We start from the raw sequence: 19,991 nt of genomic DNA, 5'->3' as shown, positions 1-19,991 counted from the left end.
TATCTTGACTCAAGTAAAAGCCATTGAAAATCTGAGCAGACAGATTTGTCCGCCTACATCTGCCCTTTCACTTTCCACCTTCCTGAGGTCAGATCCCTCCAAAAACACTCTTGAATCCCAAATGAAACAAAAAGGAGTTCATGGGTTTTGGGAGGGCATTGTTCAAACAGGCCTCGGTCAAAGCCATACTTTTGACACCTGTCAAAACCTAGCAGCTCTTATTTTTTAAAAAAAAAAATCAAGCTCATGTGTTACAGGTAAAAGAAAGATACCAGCAGACAGCCATGCTTCTTGGCTATCTCTTGAAGCAGCTGACTTTGCCCCAGCTGTCCTTGCGTATCCTCAATGGAGGGACAAGCAAAAAAGGCTGAAAACAGACATCTGCTGCCTACTCTTTTGCGAGGTAGGGCATAAGTCCCTCCTTCGGAGGGTCGCTTCGCGACAGCGCTCGCGCGCCTCCGATCGAGGGACTTAGCAAGTTCTTGGCGACTTGCTTGTGGTCCACTTCCTTTTCAGCGGCATGTTGGTTACATCCTCTTTTTTTGCCTCTCGGGCCAATGGTCAAGTTTGTTACCTGAAGAAGTTTTGGCGCTTGGACTTGGGGCCAACCATTTGATTGCAAAACCGATGGATTCAAATATGAAATAATCTTGATCATGATTGGTGAAGTCATGATCCAAACGAAATGACAAATGGTGATCCAAAACCAGCGGCAAGTTGATGGCATAAATTTCAGATGTACAAACTGCTAACGAAGACCACATCTCTGCGAATCAAAGCCTGACAGGCTTCCATCTTTTTACCCAATGAAATATCTCCGATGATCCTAGCCGCATCACGAACCTCTCGACAGGATTCATCTAATCGAGTCATTGTCCGTACGATTACACCTTCTTGGATTTCACTCATTTCCATCAACTCTGAAAATGGCTACGCAGAGAAGTAAGATGAAGGAGCGAAGTTGAGTCAGAGTGTATGTCAAGGATGAACGGACGCGGACACGACTCACCATGCCCTGAGCCCACTGCCAGACCAGTTCTACCATCCCAAAGTTAGGCCTGCCTTTCCCCGAGTTGGCCTGATCATAATCTGCAACTTTGTTTCTCAGACTCACGGCCTCGATTCGATCAGCGATCTTGGCCAGCCGTTCACATCCTCGTTGGAGATTCGGCGTCAGGCATGGTTCACTCTCAGTCTTACCTTGGAAGACAAATGAACTGAGAAGAGCCACTGTTTCTGCAGGGTCAAACTCCGCTAAGATGTTGTCCAGTATCACTTCGGTCAAGATGAGTTCATGAGATGAGTTGATCTAAGAATAGCATAAATTCAATCGCGATCAGTTTTTTATAATGCTAGATTGATGAGATATTTCTAATTTACTTCACAAGCTACGCGACCCTTGAGCAAAACCGTGGCACGGTTATCAATGAATTTGAGCTCCTTGAGGACTTTTAACCGGTTTTCGTAATCCGGTAAGAGTTCCAAATTTTGCTCACTCAAACTAGCCTGTAAGCTAAAGTAGTTCCGATCCAAAACAGACTACAGATTAGGCGGGATTCGGAATCAAGTTCAAACGCGACATCACTCACAGGGCTAGTCTTTGAGTGATTATTTTCTCTCGGTGTATGGCGGCGTACTGTGGAGACTGGTAAGCATTCCTCATATAGCAAGCAACCCATACAAGAACCAATCTTTGACTGACGAGTTTCTGAAATTGTTCATCATTTTCGATGTAGGATAGACTTTCCCAAAGAGCTAGATCTTGGCCTCTGCGGTAGAACAAGTCCTGGAACTCCATGCTTCGCAATTTCGGATGTTCCAATTCGAAATGAGGCAAGAGTTGTTTTCGAGGCGTGCTTGCTAATTGATCAAGCAACCTTAAGGAAACCACTTTCTCCAAGGCTTCTACCATCTGAGATTTGCGATGCTGGTCTGCAATCTCGTTCACATTTAAACTTAGTGTATGCTTAGTCATCATGCTTATTGAAGTGATCGGGACCACAGCCAGTTCATAAGTTAGATCAGAAGCGGCAGATTTGATGATCGGCGGCCATTCAGGAGGAACTTCATCAGCTGCAATATCTGGAAATAATTCAATAACGTTGAGATGATAAGTCAGCGTTCAGGAGTGATGATAAATAGCCATGGCGTACCACTAGTCTTTGAGCGTATACCAGGAGGTACAAAAGCTAAAACAAAAAAGCTGCGGGTATGATCCAGGCGGCCATCGGAGTTGGCACGCAAAGACTGGGCTGGCTTCAAAATCGCGGCAAGGCTGTGCCGGAAATGCTGGATCAACAGACTATCGCTCAGTGTGTGGATGGTGAAAGCTAAGGCGTATTGACGGTGAAACCAATATACTTACATTATCATTCAATATTACGAGTCTGCCTGCACAGAGAGCGCGAGACCCGCTAGGATGGCTGACCACAAATTCGAGAAGTTGCGAATTCAATTCGACTAAGCGACTTGAAACTTCGTGGTATCGCCTTATATTTTCGATTGCATCCGTAGTTTCCTGAACTGGTAATGCCAGCAATTCACGTTCGCCCTCGAGGATCTTCTTTTGTTGGTCAGGAAGTAATCTTTGTTGAGCGTTTTCAGAAAAACTACTCTTGATCATTTCTTCCACTCGCAGGGCTTCAACTCTCAACAAGTTTAATACCATACTGAATTTATCCACGCCCATGGAGAAATGTATAAGCCTTCACTTGTATAGATTGTAGGTTTATTTGAGTAACTCACTTATATGTCAAGCGGAACTGAGATTGAAGTTTTGTTGATGGACCTAAAATCATTTTGTGCAGGCCAACCGTCTACAAACAAAACTGCAATTCCTTAACATTGACCGAAGTAGGATTGCGAGATCAGAAGATCTATCAGATAAGCTAGAAGCACTTGCATCGGGCACTTCATTCCCACAAATGATTATCACAACTCCGGTACTATCTAACCCACGCCGACCAGCTCTCCCTGACATTTGAGTATATTCACCAGATAGGAGCTCGCGAAATGATCGACCGTCGTGTTTCTGAGTGCCGGAGAATACTACGCAACGAGCAGGCATATTCACACCCTACAGTAACGAATGTAAAAGAAGTAAGCCTCATTTTCAAGGTTTTGTTGACTTTGACTGATTGACAAACCATCGCAAACGTCTCCGTAGCAAACAAGATTTTCACTAATCCGCGAGCAAATAGAATTTCTACTACCTGAAATGTAGCTTAGAGTCAACCTCAAGAAAAATAAAGCAAAAATGATAGATGGCATACCTCCTTGACGATAGGGAGTAGACCACCATGATGAACAGCGATTCCACGAGCGAGTAAATCTCGCATTCGGATAATCTGCGGAAGCTTTTTATCGGTACCTACGGGTCAACTCGTTGTGAAAGACGTGAGTACTGCGTTTTGAGCCCCGACAGTGATTCGGAATTGATAAACTCCCGTAATTTACCATTTAGTCTGGTCAAACTACGCTCAATCACGATATGGATTTCACTCTTTTCTTTCGCCGAACAGAGATCAGTATTCGGCATACTGGTCGCGTTCTCTTCGCACCGTTTCTTCGAGAAAGTGAACGCGACGACCGGGAGCAATTCTTTCTTCTTCAGCATCCCGACCAGATGCACCCATCGATTCTGGTCTACCTGATGCCCCCGCCCGCTGTTGGGGCCTCCACCTCCTCCACGGCTCATAGCCGATGAGAAGTGATTAGATGGCTGAGAACCCCTTCCACCGCGCTTGTCAGCGCGACCGCGTTGTTGGCCACGTTGTTGGCCCTGCTTGGCTGCGCCATGGCCCATCCTCGTTAATGGAGCCTGGCCAGAAGCTTCCCGTTCTTTCACTTGCAAACGTTTCATACTTTCGATCGCATCTTTCCATCTATTTTAACAGAGCAATCAGCTTTCTTAAAGAAAATTCATCCCAGGTCTTTGGTGATGGTCAACTAACCCTTGGCTGAGAAATTCACCCTTGGCATCAACAATTTTGTGTATTTCCTTATTGGCGTAGAGGAAATGCTCAAGTGGAACTGGTCGCTTGGGTGTACTAATGACATAAATGTCTTTCCGTTTGGTACGTCTGGAATGAGGTACATCAAATCACAACGAGTTCATATGTGTTGAGATGAGGAGGAGGGCTGTTCGTACCCGACCCAGTCTGCAAATTCCTTAGTGTTTGGGACTGTCGCTGATAGAAGAATGATGGTGACATGAGCTGGTAACATGATGATGACTTCTTCCCAGACGACTCCTCGCTAGTTCACGCAGTATTCAGTCAGTGAGCAATATGAGACAAGTGTTTGTTTGTTTAGAAAAGACCTTACCTCAGAATCGTTGATGTAGTGAACTTCGTCAAATACCACAAATTCTACATCACGGATCAGATCAGCACCCTTGTACAACATGCTTCTCAAAATTTCCGTGGTCAAAATCAGGCAGCTGGCTTCTGGGTTAACTTGAACATCGCCAGTGAGAATTCCAACGGTCTCTGCATCAAATGTCTGTCTGAAATCGCGAAACTTTTGATTGGACAGAGCCTTGATTGGGGAAGTGTATATGCACCTAACGATCAAACTCAGTTCCTTGACAGTCCGATAATCATAAAACTTGATTGCAAATTACCTAGTCATGTGGCGACGCGCAAGGGCAACAGCATATTCTGCCACTACTGTTTTCCCTGCAGAAGTGTGAGCAGCTACAAAGACGGAATCTCCCATTTCGAGGTGATAAATCGCTTCTTTTTGAAAAGTGTCCAACTCGAAGGGATACTAAGGGTTCCGAGTATGCCGGGAAGAAGTATCTCAGTAGCCACTCGACCTAATATGCGAAGCGGGATAATATTACCTCTCGGGCCATGATGGGTACCAATTGACGGAAGTTGGCCAGTTCTTGATTAACGTCGACTACATGAGCCCAATCGCGCTTCGATACCACTGGGGGACGGCGAGGTTTGATCACTGGCATGTTACTGGTTAGTGCATATTGCTATAAATTGGTCAAATCATTTCCCTGTCAGCCTCGGTTGTAATCACATGACGAACCCGGTGGTGGATTACAAACAGCACCCACTGTATCTGCAAGAAGTTCATCGACTTCAGTATCTATTCGCGCCGTATCTGCAAGCAAACTGTAGGAAGGTCCGTTCTTGTTCTTTCGTCGCCAGTCGTTGCTCGAGGAGGAAACGTAGACTGGGTCTAGCTGAACTGGGCCAAGATTGGCGGCTGGAAAAGATTGCACTCCATCCTCAGCTCCATCCACTCCTTGAGCTCCAAAATCCAGACCGCGCGTGAACCCCGGAGGAATTGTACGAATACCACCTGTTGAAAAGACCTGTCAGATTTCCACCTAAAGTGCGAAGAAGAAAAGAAGAAATGCACTTACCGCGCGTCGCCTCGAGATCCTTTTCGAGCTCGTCGGTAGCGTTGATGTTTGGATCAGAAATGGCGTCAGCTATGACGGAGGACAACAGTCCACCTGGCTGGAAAGGCAAATTGCTGTTTGCGAAAATTGCCTTGGTTAATTAGACATCCTTTCACCGAATTAGTCATCGGGAAATTGAACTTGGAAATTACCCAGAGCGACCACGAATAAAGTCAGATGTGTAATTGGCTGGTTGTCTGATCACAGATGAGGATGTCTTGGAGGTGAGAAACGAGTCGGGTGATTGCTCAGACTGAATGATGGGTTAAGAAACAATTAGAAACAATTAGAAATAATTAGTTTCCATCTTGTACAAAAAATTCCCTCGGAGGATTTGGGGCAAGCAAGCAATATTTATGCCAATGCAGGCTCACCACCACACAATCCACCACGTCCCCCTCGAGTCCCGCGAAGACGAAATCCAAGTGGGTGGACATCGGGCTCGGTTGAGTGTGCAAAAACTCATTGATCGATTCTTGCCGGCACAAGTCCAACAGAGGGTTTTCATCCCAGTGGGTGATTTGGGTCGACAACCATAGTGGGCCGAGGTGATGATGGGGAGTGAGGTATCGCTCGGTCAGGAATGCCTTCAACTCTGCAGGGCTCAGCCGATCGCCACTTGCCGCCTCTTTCGACTGGACTGTGCTCCTCTCGGGATTGTTTGACTCGGCCATTTTGGTTTCAAAGCAGCTGGCTAGCGCTATAATTCGGAGAAATCCCCCCGGATATGCACGCGGTGGGGAGGAGGGGCCGGGGTAGGGTGACCTACAAGCAAGGCCCTAGCAAGCCACTCGAACGGAGGTCCGGGGTGTTTAAAGTAAGCGGACCAAGGTGGTAAACTACGGGGGGGGTTGAATTTTACAACCCTTTTTTTGCAAGGCTTATGCCTTGTAAAGCTGATCCCTTGTAAAATTACATTCCATTGCGGGTTTATTGTACTTTTACAAGGGTTCTTCAAATTTTGCCTACTTTGTAAAACAACCATTGTAAAACATACCTTGTAAATTTTTGGCTTGTGGGACTGAAATATAATTTCACAAGTGATTTTCTCACAAGGATTTGCCTTGCAAAAAAAAACCCATGCAAAAAGGTACGTGAGGCACAATAATCTCAAATTTCTGAGGTTTAATTTACATGGGATCCTTTTTTGCATTCACAAGGGTTGTAAAATTCACATCTGGTGGACAAAAATGAGAATTTTACGAGGCAAACAACTATTTACACAGGATACTTGCCACCCCCAAAAAGACAAAAAAAAGAAAGTTTAGACGGCCTGCCTCATCAAAAACAGTGTGTCTTGAGACTCACCACACGTATTCAGCATTGGGAACCCTGGGAAACCTTGTGGGTGCTTGATTGAGTGGCCAAGCATTTGGGCTCAATGGTCTTCTGTGTTGGGTCGCTGGTTTCCTTGACTTTGTCCGTCTTTTGCTCTTTGATTTTTGGCTTGATAGTCCTCTTGCTTGCGTGCTTGCTTTCCTTTGCTTGGACATTTCTTCTCTTCAATGTTTGAATATGTGATTGTCAGTTGCGGATTGTTAGTATTGTGATGCTCGCTGGTTTCAAGAGCAGGGAAAGTACGAGCAAACTTATTTCTCATACCATTGCAGCAAGTCAGAGGCCTTTTTATGTTGGAGGAGAACAATAGGATGTTCGGCAGGTCGCTAGTGAGAGAGATACAAAAGAGAAGTGATGAGTCCCATCTAATGGGACTCTTGCAATACGAGAAGACCGAGTCTGAAGAGAAATCTAACGGACAAGCTTCTGCAAGGCAGGTCGTAGTAGGTTCTACAAGAGGGCCGCTCTCAGCCTATATATATATAGGCTGAGAGCGGTGGTTAAGAGAATGAAATATGTACAAGGCGAAGAGCAGCACCCAAACAGGAGAGGACCAAGAGCGGTCAACAGACAAGGAACAGACAAGGAACAGGTGGCAGGAGCCATTTAGCCAGAAAGGAGATCCGAGGCGGCTTCCATAGCCGGGAGATGGGAGTCTTTGCAGTCTTCAAGACTTTCATTTTGATCCTCAACTCGCCCAATGTATCCAAGTCTCCTCGCTTACAAACGGGGGTCATCTCTGATCATGAACCGCTGTCCCAACACTTTGCTCAACTGACAATGAGAACATCCAGCGGATGTTCTCATTGTCAGTTGATTATCTCCAAAAAAAATACGCACATTTTTCCTTTCTTTTGAGTATGTCACTGAGATACTCGAAACACGCAGTGGCCTGTACGAGGAGATTCGAGAATTCAAGGAAGATGCCAAGAAGGTCGCAGTGAAGATTGCTGATGATAGGCGTTGTGAACAAATCAAGAAGTTTGTCAAAGCGCCTCGAGAGATCCAGGAACTTTGCGAAGAGGATGCCAGTCAGTAGCCAATCTTCCGCGCGCTGATCATCTTGCTTGTACTCACTTCTCCCATCTTCGCTGTCCTTAGAAAGTGAAAATGTCAATCTGATGGCGGTCATCTTGAGATCCCCCAAGGGCCCTAAGCTCGACAAGGCAGCCTACCAACGTATCCAACAAGCCTCTCAAGCCTATGAACGATACAAGACCTACCGTGACGGACTGGATGACCCAGCGTTGGATGAAGGTCCTGATAACGATGATGCCTGGCTGTTCGAAGATCTGAATGTCTACATGAAGCTGCTCAGAAGGTGTAGAGATAAAGAACAGCTGGTTGAGCTGATCTTTGAGGTCAGTCTCCTCTAATTTGGTCAAGCTGATCTTTGAGGTCAGTCTCCTCTAATTGGCGTCCTCGGCTGCTCCGACCTGTCAGCGGTTTTTGTGCGGTGACGAGTGAGGGTTTGGCGAGCTTGGGGGTAGAAGGAGTGGCCTCGGGATGGTCCAGCCACACCAGTGTTTGTCCGCCGGCCTACACAAATACATAGCCAAGAAAAAATCAGAACACGACAACAAGGTATCAGGCCCAATATCAGAGGGGGCGTAGGTACCTGGAGCCAAGAGACTGACCTCGGTCACCTGACACTGTCAACGTAGACTTGGACCTGTTTGAGAGCAGTGGTTTCGGAGGTGAACGAGTCTCTTTGTTTCCGGTAGCGGCAAAGAAATTTTTTAGCCATTGATTGGCTCGTTATTGGGGTGTATGGGAGAGGGATGGGATAAATCCTCAAGGTCATGGCTTCTGGCTGACGTGTTCAATGTAATCTCACCAGCTCACGGAGATCGGCTAAAGCAGAATGTGCTGAGAGAAAATTAGCGGATGGAGGGAACGGTGAGGGGGGCGGGACTCCAAACAACAAACTTACAAATAGGGGGGCATCCTACGGAACCAAGGCGTTGAGGCATGTAAAATTGTTGTTTGACCTTGCGGTGATAAATTTTTCCAGCGGAATCAAACAAGCCTTGTATTCTGTACCGCGTAAAAATACAGTTTCAAGTTCAAATATTGAAAATACATAGGTGTTATTACAAAGTTTGTAAAACATACTTTGTAATAATACGCAATACCCCTGTACACAGTATTTTTCCACCGCATGTTTCACAATGAATTATTTACATGGGCTAAGAAAAGTCCGAATCCCTTGGAAAAATATGTTTTGTCCTGTGCATGTAATAAAATTACAAAGGACCACTTTTACAAGGGTTATGCCTTGTAAAATAAGTCTTGTAAAACTCACGCACCCGGTAAACTACAGATCAGAGTTTAACACGGTTAGCTCTTTCCTCGTCGAGATTCAACCCGATACCGTGCCGGTACCTGCGAAGCATTTCTTTTCTCAGATTTGCATTCACTCCCTGTGAGTGTCTTATACGGGGACCCGCGCGGAGCGCTCCTTCGCGGCCAGCCACAGCGAGACTCCCACCAGGGGGACTTTTGTTAAAAGTTAGCAAAAACCCTCAAAAATAAAGCAACAGAAAGCATGTACATACAAGTACCCTAGTTAGCGCGTATAACTCTTTATTTTTTCGACTTTCTCATCACACTTCATCTGCATCAGTCCGATTAAATCCCTACCCTTCCCGACGTGTTTCCCTCCATGAGTCAATTCTTACTGTGCAAGCCGATTGAAATCTGTTGCTCATTAGGCTCTCGATGACTCCTCGTCATTCCCGACTATCGACACTGGCGCTCTCGGCTACTCACGATAGATGGTGCATCCACGGTGAAAGAGGGGTAAACACTGACTTGTGATCCCCTATTACTCTCAGCGGCACCAACTGAGAATTGAAAATGTAATGGCCACGGCGACAGAATGGATAGTAGTTCAGGGTCACTGTCTTTTGTCATCGTTACGCCCTGTTACGCCCGTCAACTGTGTCAACCTCAGGGTTTTGCCGCCATCTGATGAATCGGAGGTGAGCACCCTTGGACTTGCTGTTGAAATATCCTAGCCAGGCTTTTCGACCAATTGTCTTCGTGCTCAGCATGAGCTGGTGTATTTAAACTTGTCTCCGTTGTGCGGCCAGTTATTCCTTATCTTTCACTTGCACCACATAACACAAACATTGTACAAAGGTATATATTTAGATAGAATTCAACTTCATAGTCATACGCACGTTGGAGATGTCAAAGAACGCCATTTCACTCGCGGTTGTTCTCTTCTGTTGCGTTCCCGACTCCTACCAGACCTTTGGCACCCTTACTTCCACGTCTTCTGGAAGTGCTGGATACGGCGGAGGTATCGGCGCAAAGGTCAATCAAGTCCTGGCGGCTCTCCAAGGAGGCGGACCGGACCCAACCAACAAGGTCGACTAGAACCTCTAACTTTCATTACAGATTGTGCCGACGAGCTGATTCCTCCATAATGACATCTTTGGTTTTCTCTTTTGTAGCCTGCAGATGTTGTACCTGCAGTTAAGTGTGCTTGTGACACTTCAAGCTCAAAGCAGCACGGTTCAGATGAAAAAACTCCACCGCCTGTAGTTACTTCCGGCGGATCGGGCTCAGGCAATGGATCATCGGGAGGAAAGCCAAAACCTAACGATAAACCTGTCCCACCCAAGGGCGAATCTGAAGATGAAATACCTGGGGTCTCTTCGGCCGGGGGACTTCCCAAAGTCTCATCGGGCGGCGGGTACGGGTTAGCGGACAAGCCAACGCCCAAAGATACGTCTTCCAAGACCAACAAAGATCCTCCTCCTCCAGTCACATCGGGTGGACTACCTCCAGTCACATCGGGTGGACTACCTTCAGTCTCATCAGGCGATGGCTCATCTGGAGGCAAGCCAAAACCTAAGGATGTTAAAGAGGGCAATTCTAAGGGCGGAAGCCCTCTCCCAGTTTCATCGGGTGACGTCTCGTCGTCAGATAACCAAAAGCATAAAGATACGCCTTCGAAGACGACTGAGAAAGCTCTGCCTACTCCAGTTTCCACAGACCCGGGTGCAGACAAGAAGGGTGGCAATCCCACTTCTAGTTCCGCAAAAAGCTCTCCACCGCCTCCACCGCCTCCAGTCACCTCAGGGGAATCGGACGAGAACGAAGAAGAAGACACGCATGATAAGGTGAGCTTTCACGGTGTCAAAGTCTCTTACAATTTTTACCCTTCGGTGCCAATTAATCCAAAACATTCGACTTTTCAACCTGCGCAGGAAACTTCGATACCACCTGCAGACAAAAAAGACGACAGCACCAAGGTGAGCTTGCCGTGTTTTCCTCATTACCTTTCCTCCCAAAAAATAATCTTAGCCTGCCGCTGCTTAACCATCTGATTTTGACCCTGCAGAGTACCGAAGACTCCAAGTCCTCCGCAGCGATTATCAAGGTTGCCGGAAGCAATAGTCCTTTCGCACTGGGGCTAGTTTCTGTCGCAACACTCCTCATATTGTAAACCCCACCAGCTGGATTCGAAAATCTTTCACTGCACTGCAGGACCAGTGCGACTGAGGAGAATTCCGGCGACTTGAATGACGCGTTGAAAAAGCAAGCTGATTCACCGCCGATTGACAAAAAAAAAGAAGAAGAAAAACATATAGACGAGAAAAAAACACGTATAAAAAGGTCTAAACTCTGTGAAATGTTATAAAGCTGAAAGAATACATATATGTACATGAATATTTGAAAACTTTGGACCTTTCCCTTTTGATCAGAAAGAGTTCATGACGTTTTCCGTCGAAGCACATTTTTTTTCTGCGAGTTGTACTGATATACTACCATGAAGTCCAGCAGAGGCTTGCCCGCGAGTGAATTTGTGTGGTCTTTATTCCTCTTAGTCCTATTTAACTGTATATAGTAGAGTTGTAACATCATCAATAGCAAACCATCCAAAACAATTTTTGCTCACTCCATTTGGTGATCTATGTGCTTCTTGTTGCTTGCGCCCACATCTTGAACACATGTAAATAGTCTATTCAAACCCGAGACTATCCAAGGAAATCAAAACATCAGTCCTGACTCAACTGAGTGGCACTTGAGGCTGAGCCCCATCTCAAGACTCCCTGCTTAGGCACTTTAGCCCCTAAGAGTATAAAGTAAACAGTCTCTTTTTCAGACTTTGCGTCTGCTTTTGGCTAAGCCGACTTCCCAATTTTTTTCCCGCTCCGCTTGCCTGCGGCATTCTTTTCAACAGGCTGCATTCAAGGGGAAACTAAAGTAGTGGATGTGACACAACATAAAACAATTGAGCACATGTGGAAACATGGCCCAGCTGGATAATGTGGCCCAATGGTCATGCTTTCTTTAATGAGAGTTGCAACTGCAGCAAGCTTGATGAAATTACTATGCTGCAAGATTTGAACTTGGAAAGCAAGCATCCAACAGGAGGGAATTGCCCCTTTTGGGGAGTCTAGATTTTAATTTTGATGGAAAAATATTTCAATGTGTAAAATTCCTTGCTGTAGTGACTTTGTTTGGATTAAAATCACTTGGGGGAGGGCTGTCCAACCTACAGAAGTTGAATTATTTCACAAGATTCCTTCCAATTTGAAGACAAAAAAAAACTCCACATGACATAAATACACTCAAACCTCGGATTTTCCAGAGCAAGTCTGTGCTCACAACCTCAGTATGAATAGTTCTCTCTACACTTAAACTTGAATTGCACCATGGTAGGACTTGTCTCTTCTGCATGTAGTTCTGACAATGTATCGAATAAAAAAAAGTTGAAAGAGATGAGCGGTCGAATCAATACACAAAGCAGATCCCCAACATATTCTGACTGTGGCAGTTTGGTGAAGTAGGATGTAAATCCCTCCTGACGGAGGCTTGCTTCTCAAGTTCAGATTTGTGGGCGAGCTGATTCATGTTACTTTAAGACGTCTAACCAGACTTGGGCTTATGATCGGGCCCCAACATCAACTCGGGTCGAACTATCTTGTCAAACTCAGCGCCATCGAGCAAGCCTAAAGATAATGTAGCCTCCTTTAATGTGGTGCCTTCCTTGTGAGCCTTCTTTGCACACTTGGCGACATCTGTTTTCGCGTGTAAATACAAGAGATCAGTATTTGAACTCGAGAGCCGAGGCACGTGCAAAACAAATGATGCGGTTGGCGCTACTGACTGTCATAACCGAGTCGACTGTTGAGAATGGTGGCCAGCATCAAAGATTCGTTGAGCAATTGTTCAATCCTAGCCTTGTTGGCTTCGATTCCCACAACACAGTTAGTCTCAAACGATCTGAAGCCGTCCCCTAGTAGCCTAATAGACTGCAGTAAATTCTTGATCAAAACTGGTTTGAAGACGTTCAACTGCATTTTTCACATGCCGAAATCAGCCCTCAAACGCATCGTGGGATCATGTCAGATGAACGCACTTCGAAATGACCGTTCGACCCGGCTATCGAAATCGTAGTATGATTACCCATTACTTGCGCGGCGACCATAGTAAGCTGAGTGTGTTGGGATCAATTCCAGCGATCCAATAGCTGCACTGGTGAACAGAGGATACTCACCGCTTCACATTGGGTAGGGTTCACCTTCCCAGGCATAATTGAACTGCCAGGCTCGTTCTCGGGCAGACTCAATTCGCCAAGGCCACAGCGAGGTCCACTACCTAAGAATCGGATGTCATTGGCGATTTTCATTGCACTGACCGCCAACACGTTGAGAGCCCCAGATGTCTCAACAATGGCATCATGCGAGGCAAGCGCTTCGAACTTGTTAGGTGCGGTTTCGAAGGGAATCCCAGTTTGCTGAGTGATTTCCTTTGCGATGGCTTCAGCAAATCCAGATTTAGTGTTCAGACCCTGCACAAAACAAAAAGGGCATGAGCGAAATCGACAATCAGCATGAGATGGTGTTCAACCGACCGTTCCAACTGCTGTCCCGCCCTGGGCAAGCATCGAGAGTCTGGGCAAAGAAGCCTTGACACGCGCCAGACCATTGATCAGCTGCTGTTCATAGCCAGAAAACTCTTGGCCAAGCGTGAGCGGAGTAGCATCCTGTAGATGAGTTCGTCCGATCTTGATGATCGAGTCGAACTCTACCCGTTTGGCGCCAATCGCGCGGATGAGCGATTCGAGAGCAGGAATCAAATTCCGAGTGATTTGAAACACGGCAGCCACGTGCATCGCCGTAGGAAATCTGCGAGTACATGTGTAATTTTAGAATTGGGAACATTCATCATGACCGAGTACAAGACTAATAACTGACGTGTCGTTAGAGGATTGGGACATATTGACATGATCGTTCGGGTGGACGGGCTTCTTGCTGCCCTTTTCTCCGCCAAGGATTTCAATTGCTCGGTTCGATATCACCTGATGATATAGGAGACGATGATTACATGTAGGTCTTTGCAGATTGATCAGGCTGGTGCCGCGGACAGTACCTCGTTAACATTCATGTTGGTTTGGGTACCGGAACCAGTTTGGAAGACAACCAAGGGAAAATGGTCACTCAGTTTGCCGCTGATAACCTGCAAAGTTGGAATATCACTTCAGCAGACGTGGCGGGTATTATGAACCGGGAAGAGGATAGGGTACGTGTGAGACTAAATGACGCACCTCGTCGGCAGCTTGACAAATTGCCTGGCCTATTTTGGGATCCAAACCGTAGGTCATGTTAACGATGGCAGCGGACTTCTTCACATAAGCGAAAGCCTCGATCAGCGCTGGTGGCATCCGCTCTTGTTCACCGCCAATGTCAAAATTTTGAAGGGATCTGTAAAGGCCGAGGGTGGATCAGGAAACTATTTTTTCGGCGCGGATGTTGATTTGAAGAGCCAACCTTTGCGTCTGAGCTCCATAGTATTTATCCGCCGGTACTTTCAACTCTCCAAACGTATCGAACTCGCTGCGATATGCTTGCTGGATCGAGGTCGAAGACATAAACCTGGCATGGACTCCATCCCTGCTAGGCGAAGGCAGTCGGCTGAGGGGACTGTGCTGCGTTGCTGCTCTCGAGTGCTGGTCCGGGTCATGGCCTGAGGAATCGACAGATGGCTGAGGTTGTTGGTTGGTGATTTTTGGGGAAATCGACGAAGCGTTGATCTTCGTCGGCGGTTGCTTTGAGCTGGATGTCGACATGGGATAAGGAGGAGGAAAGCTGGAAGCCAACGTTCTTCGTGATCGCAGAGGGACCGGGATCAGTCTGGATCGGAAAAAGATCGAGTTGAATCGGATAAAATTACTCATCGCCCGTCTTGGATCAGAACAGATGCTGTGGCCTCCCAGCTGAAGTGACTGAAACAATGCAAATACCCTGCAATCTGCGACCCCCGCAGATGCGAATTTCACACGAGTCCCTCCGCGAGCACCCTCCGAGGAGGCGCGAAATCTAGAACTCCCCCAAAACAACACAACAAGTCCTATGATGATCATATCAGCCCAAACAGAAAGAAGAGGAGCATCATCTGGTTTTGACTCCGGCAGTGACGTCATCGGTCACCAGAGTCACACCGAGCACACCGGTGTGAAAAATGAGGCAACACGGCACTTGTTTGGGTAAATCGGATAGACAGATTGAAATGAAAGAAAAAGAGAACGGAACATGCCCAGCCGGAGTTGGCGGTCACACCCCAAGTGCAGAGATGAAGATGATAAAGAAGAGTGTTGGATAGAAAAGAACACCTATTACACCACCGGGCCACTTTCTGTGATCGGTGTTGGTTGGTCCAACGTTACCTGACCGGAGAACGTCGGACCAACCTATTCCATGATCAGGATTGGTTTATCCAGTCAATCCAAGATCTGCATGATCGGGGCATCCTATCACCCCGACTTCGCGCGGAGCCTCAAAAATTCAGCCAATTGGCTGAATTTTGGATAATATGTACACAAAAAGCTAGTTCCCAACGCCCTTCGAGCTTAACAAAGCCTCCCAGTGAGGCAGCCCCGCATGGTCTCTGTCTCACAGAGAGGCTTACCTGCAACAACCTGTATCTGGCCTGAGAGCCCCAGGAATATCAAGCTTTTTCACTTTTTCCTTTTTTGTAAATCAACCGTCAGCCCGCTGAGGCTGCCCCTCTGGACTTAAGAAGTGCTTGGGAGTGCGCTTCTTCTGATGCAATTTAGGCCTTGTAGCTGACGATATAAGGCCTGATCCTTGCATCTGAAGTTTTCAAACACCAAGAAAAGCGGACCATATTGAGAGAGAATTCTTTTGTAAATACATGTGGCTTTGTATCAAAAGCTGTTTCAATCTATTAGGGGGGTTCATGATTGGATTTCACCAGCAACATTTTATCACCTCACCATTAGAGATGCGCACGCTGCGCAATTATATTTTTAACCTCACACCAGGAGGATTTTATGCTGGCTGAGCACACACCAGGAGGATTTTATGCAGGCTGAGCAACGGAAACATACTGGTGCCCATCACACTGAACCTGGGCGGGTCAAGACTGGCCATCATGTATGTATTTATCATACACCTCCAATGAAAGGCCAATCATTGGGTCAGCCAACACCCATATGTACATGCACTCCACTCAATGACCAACCCGGTCATTGGGTAGATACATACCCCACTCGATGACCTTTGGGTCATTGAGTGGATCACCACTACTGGTCATCGAGGATAACTACTCCACTCAATGGCCGGACCGGTTCAACAAGTGGCTACACACAGCGGTGGGCAGATACGTTATCCAGAATTCCGCATTTTTTTGTTGTAAATTCAAATTTTGCACACAACGGTTCAACTTATCAGCAAGAGTTAAACATTAGGGCTTTGTATTCCCAGTATCTTTCATTTGCAAAAAAAACATTCCATGTTTACTGATTAATTTTCTTCTAATCATCAATTACACAACAAATTTTCCGTTATCTGTAACTAAGTTACAGATAACTGAAAATTTGGTGTATAATCAGTGATTGAAAGAAAATTACTCAACAATCATGGGATTTTTTTTGCGCAAATTAAAGATACTGGGAATACACAGCCCTGATGTTTAAATCTTGCTGATAAGTTGAACCGTTGTGTGCAAAATTTGAATTTACAACAAAAAAATGCGGAATTCTGGATAACGTATCTGCCCACCGCTGCTACACACTCCCCTCAATGACCCGATTGGGTCATCCGTACCAACTCAATGGCCAGACCAAATCATTGAGTGGACACATACACTCCACTTGATGACCTGATCTGGCCATTGAGTGGATTACTCCACCAATGACCGGATTGGACATTGAGTGGATTACTCCACCAATGACCGGATCGGCCATTGAGTGGATTACTCCACCAATGACCGGATCGGCCATTGAGTGGATAACTACTCCACTTGATGGCCAGACCGGGTCATCAAGTGGAGTAGGTATCCACTCAATGGCCAGACCGGGTCATCGAGTGGGGTTGTTATCCACTCAATGGCCGGATCAGGTCATCGAGTGGAGCAGTTATCCACTTGATGGCCAGATCAGGTCATTGAGTGGAGCAGTTATTCACTCAATGGCCGGACCGGGTCATTGAGTGGAGCAGTTATCCACTCAATGGCCGGACTGGGTCATTGAGTGGAGTAGTTATCCACTTGATGGCTGGATAGGGTCATTGAGTGGAGTAGTTATCCACTTGATGACCGGACCGGGTCATTGAGTGGAGTGTATGTGTCCACTCAATGACCATTGGTGGAGTAGTTATCCACTCGATGACCGGGTTGGTCATTGAGTGGAGGTGTATCCACTCGATGAACCGGTCCGGCCATTGAGTGGAGTGTATGTGTCCACTTGATGAGCCAGTCCGGCCATCAAGTCGGTACGGATGACCCAATTGGGTCATCAAGTGGAGTGTGTACACTGTACCCACTTGATGACCCGGTCCGGCCATTGAGTGGAGTGTGTGTGCACGTGATGACCGGGTAATTGGTCATTGAGTAGAGTGTGTGTCCACTCAATGACCGGGTTGGTCATTGAGTGGGGTGTGTGGCTGTGTCCAATCACCGGTGTTGGGGAAGAGTTGACATGGATGTGGATGCTCTGAGTGTGTACTCGACCCGATGACCTGTGTTGATCACCGGCCATCGGATGGAGGTATGCATTCCAGGTTATGACTGGTATTGAAGGGGTGCCGGTCTGTTCACTTGTGAGTCTAAAATTTTGCTGGTCCCTGTTGGATGACCAGCAAAGTTTTACCATTTCTGGTGGTAATTTTATGGCCCAACTTGGGCACCAGCAAGCAACATTTTATGGGGCCACCAGCAACCAAAAATCCAATTGTGAACCCCCCTATTGAAAGGCAGTCAAATACTGCATTCCTGCTTACATCAGCAGGAATGTGTCTCAAAAAGAGGCCTTTTTCAATCTGCTCTCCAGGCCATGAACCAAGTGCTATCAGCCTGTGACTGCCACCAAATTAAAGGGGAGAAGAAGGCCTTTCTTTGGTATCTGGGGCGGGAATCAGTTCTTTTGGGAAGTGGGGTTTTTGGGGGCACAAAGTTGGCCACCTGCAAAAACTAAGAGCTGTAGGCAGGGCTCTCACACCAGGAATCAGGGATTCCATGCAAGTCCCTCCTTGACGGGAGGTTGCACTTCCTGCGAGGCGTTTCGCGCCGCGCCCCTAAGGCAGGCGAGGGACTTGTGCTAAGTTCGGACACCCTTAGAGCATCCGCATCCGTTGCTAAGTTAGTCTGGACTAACTAGCTCCGATTACGGTCGGAGTAAGCTAATCCAAGTGGCCGACCGCATCGGTGTAGATTGGGAGGTCCAAGGCTGTTGGAGATTATGTGATTGGGTGGCTGTATGGTATGTGTTTGGCACCTAAACATAGATTTCATGCCATTGAGCATGATGCATATTCATTTTAGAGGTCAGTCCAAGGACTAGTGGGGGCTAGATTTATACCCCACTAGCTCCAAACCAAGCTCCGGGTCAAGTTGATCCCTGGTTGATCTAACAGGACCCTGGCAACCCCCTTAGAGATAGTCATTCGGTACCCGCGGCGGGTACCTAGTACCGCTTGGCGGGTACCCCCTTGCACCCGCCTCGCACCCGCGCAGCGGTGCCGGGTGCGGTACTAGGTACCGGGTTTTGGCCAGAAAGCGGTGCGGTACCTGTACCGCCTACAAGTACCTCCCACCCCCCGGGGGATTGAGAGCCTGGACTTGGTAGATCCAGCTCGGCGAAGGCCTCCCAGTAAGCTGGGAGGATTCCTCTTGGTGTATCCAGCTTGCCAAGGGGACTCCTCCCGCGGAGCTGGATACATATATTGTATCCAGCTTGCGCATGCCGAAGAACCTCTGGATGAGCTGGAGAGGAGTCCCCTAGCCAAGCTGGATACATATGTATCCAGCTCTCCGAGAGGAATCTTCCAAGGGAACTGGATGTGTCCAGCTCGCCGGGAGACCTCGCTAGCCAAGCTGAATATTGTGTATCCATCTTGGTGAGGGATGAGTCATCTCGGCAAGATGGATACATATTATTTATCCAGCTTGGCAAGAGATTTCCACCAGGCGAGCTGGACGCATATTCAGCTCGCTGGGTGGACTTGCCTCTTTGACCAGAGCCATTCCTCTGGTCGAAGAGGTGTACATGCCTCCAATAGGATGGATTAATTCATCCGGTCAGAGGTGTGTATTCCTCCTCAACCAGAGGGATTCCTCCGGTCAAAGAGGAGAGCCAGTGCTTGCCACAAGGAGTCCCTCCCGGCAAACAGTGGTCTTTTTGCCCTCCAGCTTGTCGCAAAGGGCGGCAACAAACTGGATGGAGCAAGCAGGACAGCAGGACGCTGCCACACCGAAAAATATCACAGGTGGTACCCGCGGTACCCGTGGTACCTCCCATGCGGTGCCGGGTGCGGTACTAGGTACCTGAAATTGGCCAAAAAGTGTTGCAGTACCCGGGTACCGCTTGGTACCTGGGTCTCAAATGACTATCTCTAAACCCTCTATAAATGGGTGTCATGAAAATGTGTGAATTATTTGGCAAAATCACAAAATGGTACACATGAAAATGGTATGAATGCCTTTTTTTGCCATTAAGGGTAGGCACCTCAAATGTATGAGATTTTCCTCAGGGAAGGGAGGGTAGTAATGAAAAATGTATGAGACCAGCTGGGAGCCATCAGGATGGTCAACAGTCAAATTTGTTCATTGGTGCCAATTTAGCGCAAAGTGGGCGCCCAGCCATTTGTTGATGACATTTCCGGTTGATGAATTTTTTTTATCTTGCCATGTCTCAACCTTCATTCTTGGAACACTGGGAAAAAGAGTTCTTGCATATGAAAGCTCTTGCAAA

General features: G+C 47.1%; 3 protein-coding genes across 3 annotated transcripts; 1 reads left to right on the top strand and 2 right to left on the bottom strand.

Annotated features, from left to right (window-relative positions):
* Nucleotides 1-732: 732 nt before the first annotated feature.
* On the bottom strand, nucleotides 733-6,096 carry PtA15_3A866 (uncharacterized protein; the record flags this gene model as incomplete). Its single annotated transcript, XM_053167876.1, has 20 exons — nucleotides 733-930; nucleotides 1,010-1,309; nucleotides 1,381-1,513; nucleotides 1,590-1,636; nucleotides 1,703-2,082; nucleotides 2,154-2,289; nucleotides 2,366-2,669; nucleotides 2,979-3,076; nucleotides 3,147-3,212; nucleotides 3,273-3,370; nucleotides 3,457-3,884; nucleotides 3,954-4,082; nucleotides 4,151-4,257; nucleotides 4,327-4,564; nucleotides 4,625-4,770; nucleotides 4,847-4,987; nucleotides 5,072-5,319; nucleotides 5,384-5,496; nucleotides 5,575-5,675; nucleotides 5,797-6,096. 20 exons carry the CDS (start codon nucleotides 6,094-6,096, stop codon nucleotides 733-735), a joined length of 3,711 nt encoding a protein of 1,236 aa, XP_053019050.1.
* Nucleotides 6,097-7,557: 1,461 nt separating this feature from the next.
* On the top strand, nucleotides 7,558-11,219 carry PtA15_3A865 (uncharacterized protein; the record flags this gene model as incomplete). Its single annotated transcript, XM_053167875.1, has 6 exons — nucleotides 7,558-7,568; nucleotides 7,649-7,791; nucleotides 7,862-7,984; nucleotides 10,313-10,893; nucleotides 10,981-11,025; nucleotides 11,115-11,219. 6 exons carry the CDS (start codon nucleotides 7,558-7,560, stop codon nucleotides 11,217-11,219), a joined length of 1,008 nt encoding a protein of 335 aa, XP_053019049.1.
* Nucleotides 11,220-12,646: 1,427 nt separating this feature from the next.
* PtA15_3A864 (uncharacterized protein) lies at nucleotides 12,647-14,651 on the bottom strand (the record flags this gene model as incomplete). Its single annotated transcript, XM_053167874.1, has 9 exons — nucleotides 12,647-12,798; nucleotides 12,888-13,074; nucleotides 13,140-13,214; nucleotides 13,278-13,571; nucleotides 13,635-13,908; nucleotides 13,978-14,081; nucleotides 14,153-14,239; nucleotides 14,328-14,484; nucleotides 14,551-14,651. The coding sequence occupies 9 exons, from the start codon at nucleotides 14,649-14,651 to the stop codon at nucleotides 12,647-12,649; spliced, it is 1,431 nt and encodes a 476-aa protein (XP_053019048.1).
* Nucleotides 14,652-19,991: the final 5,340 nt, after the last annotated feature.

The sequence above is a fragment of the Puccinia triticina genome, chromosome 3A, assembly GCF_026914185.1.
Source record: "Puccinia triticina chromosome 3A, complete sequence".
NCBI classification, from domain to species: Eukaryota; Fungi; Basidiomycota; class Pucciniomycetes; order Pucciniales; family Pucciniaceae; genus Puccinia; species Puccinia triticina.
Note: the sequence above shows the minus strand (reverse complement) of the source record. Positions and strands in the feature narration are given on the sequence as shown.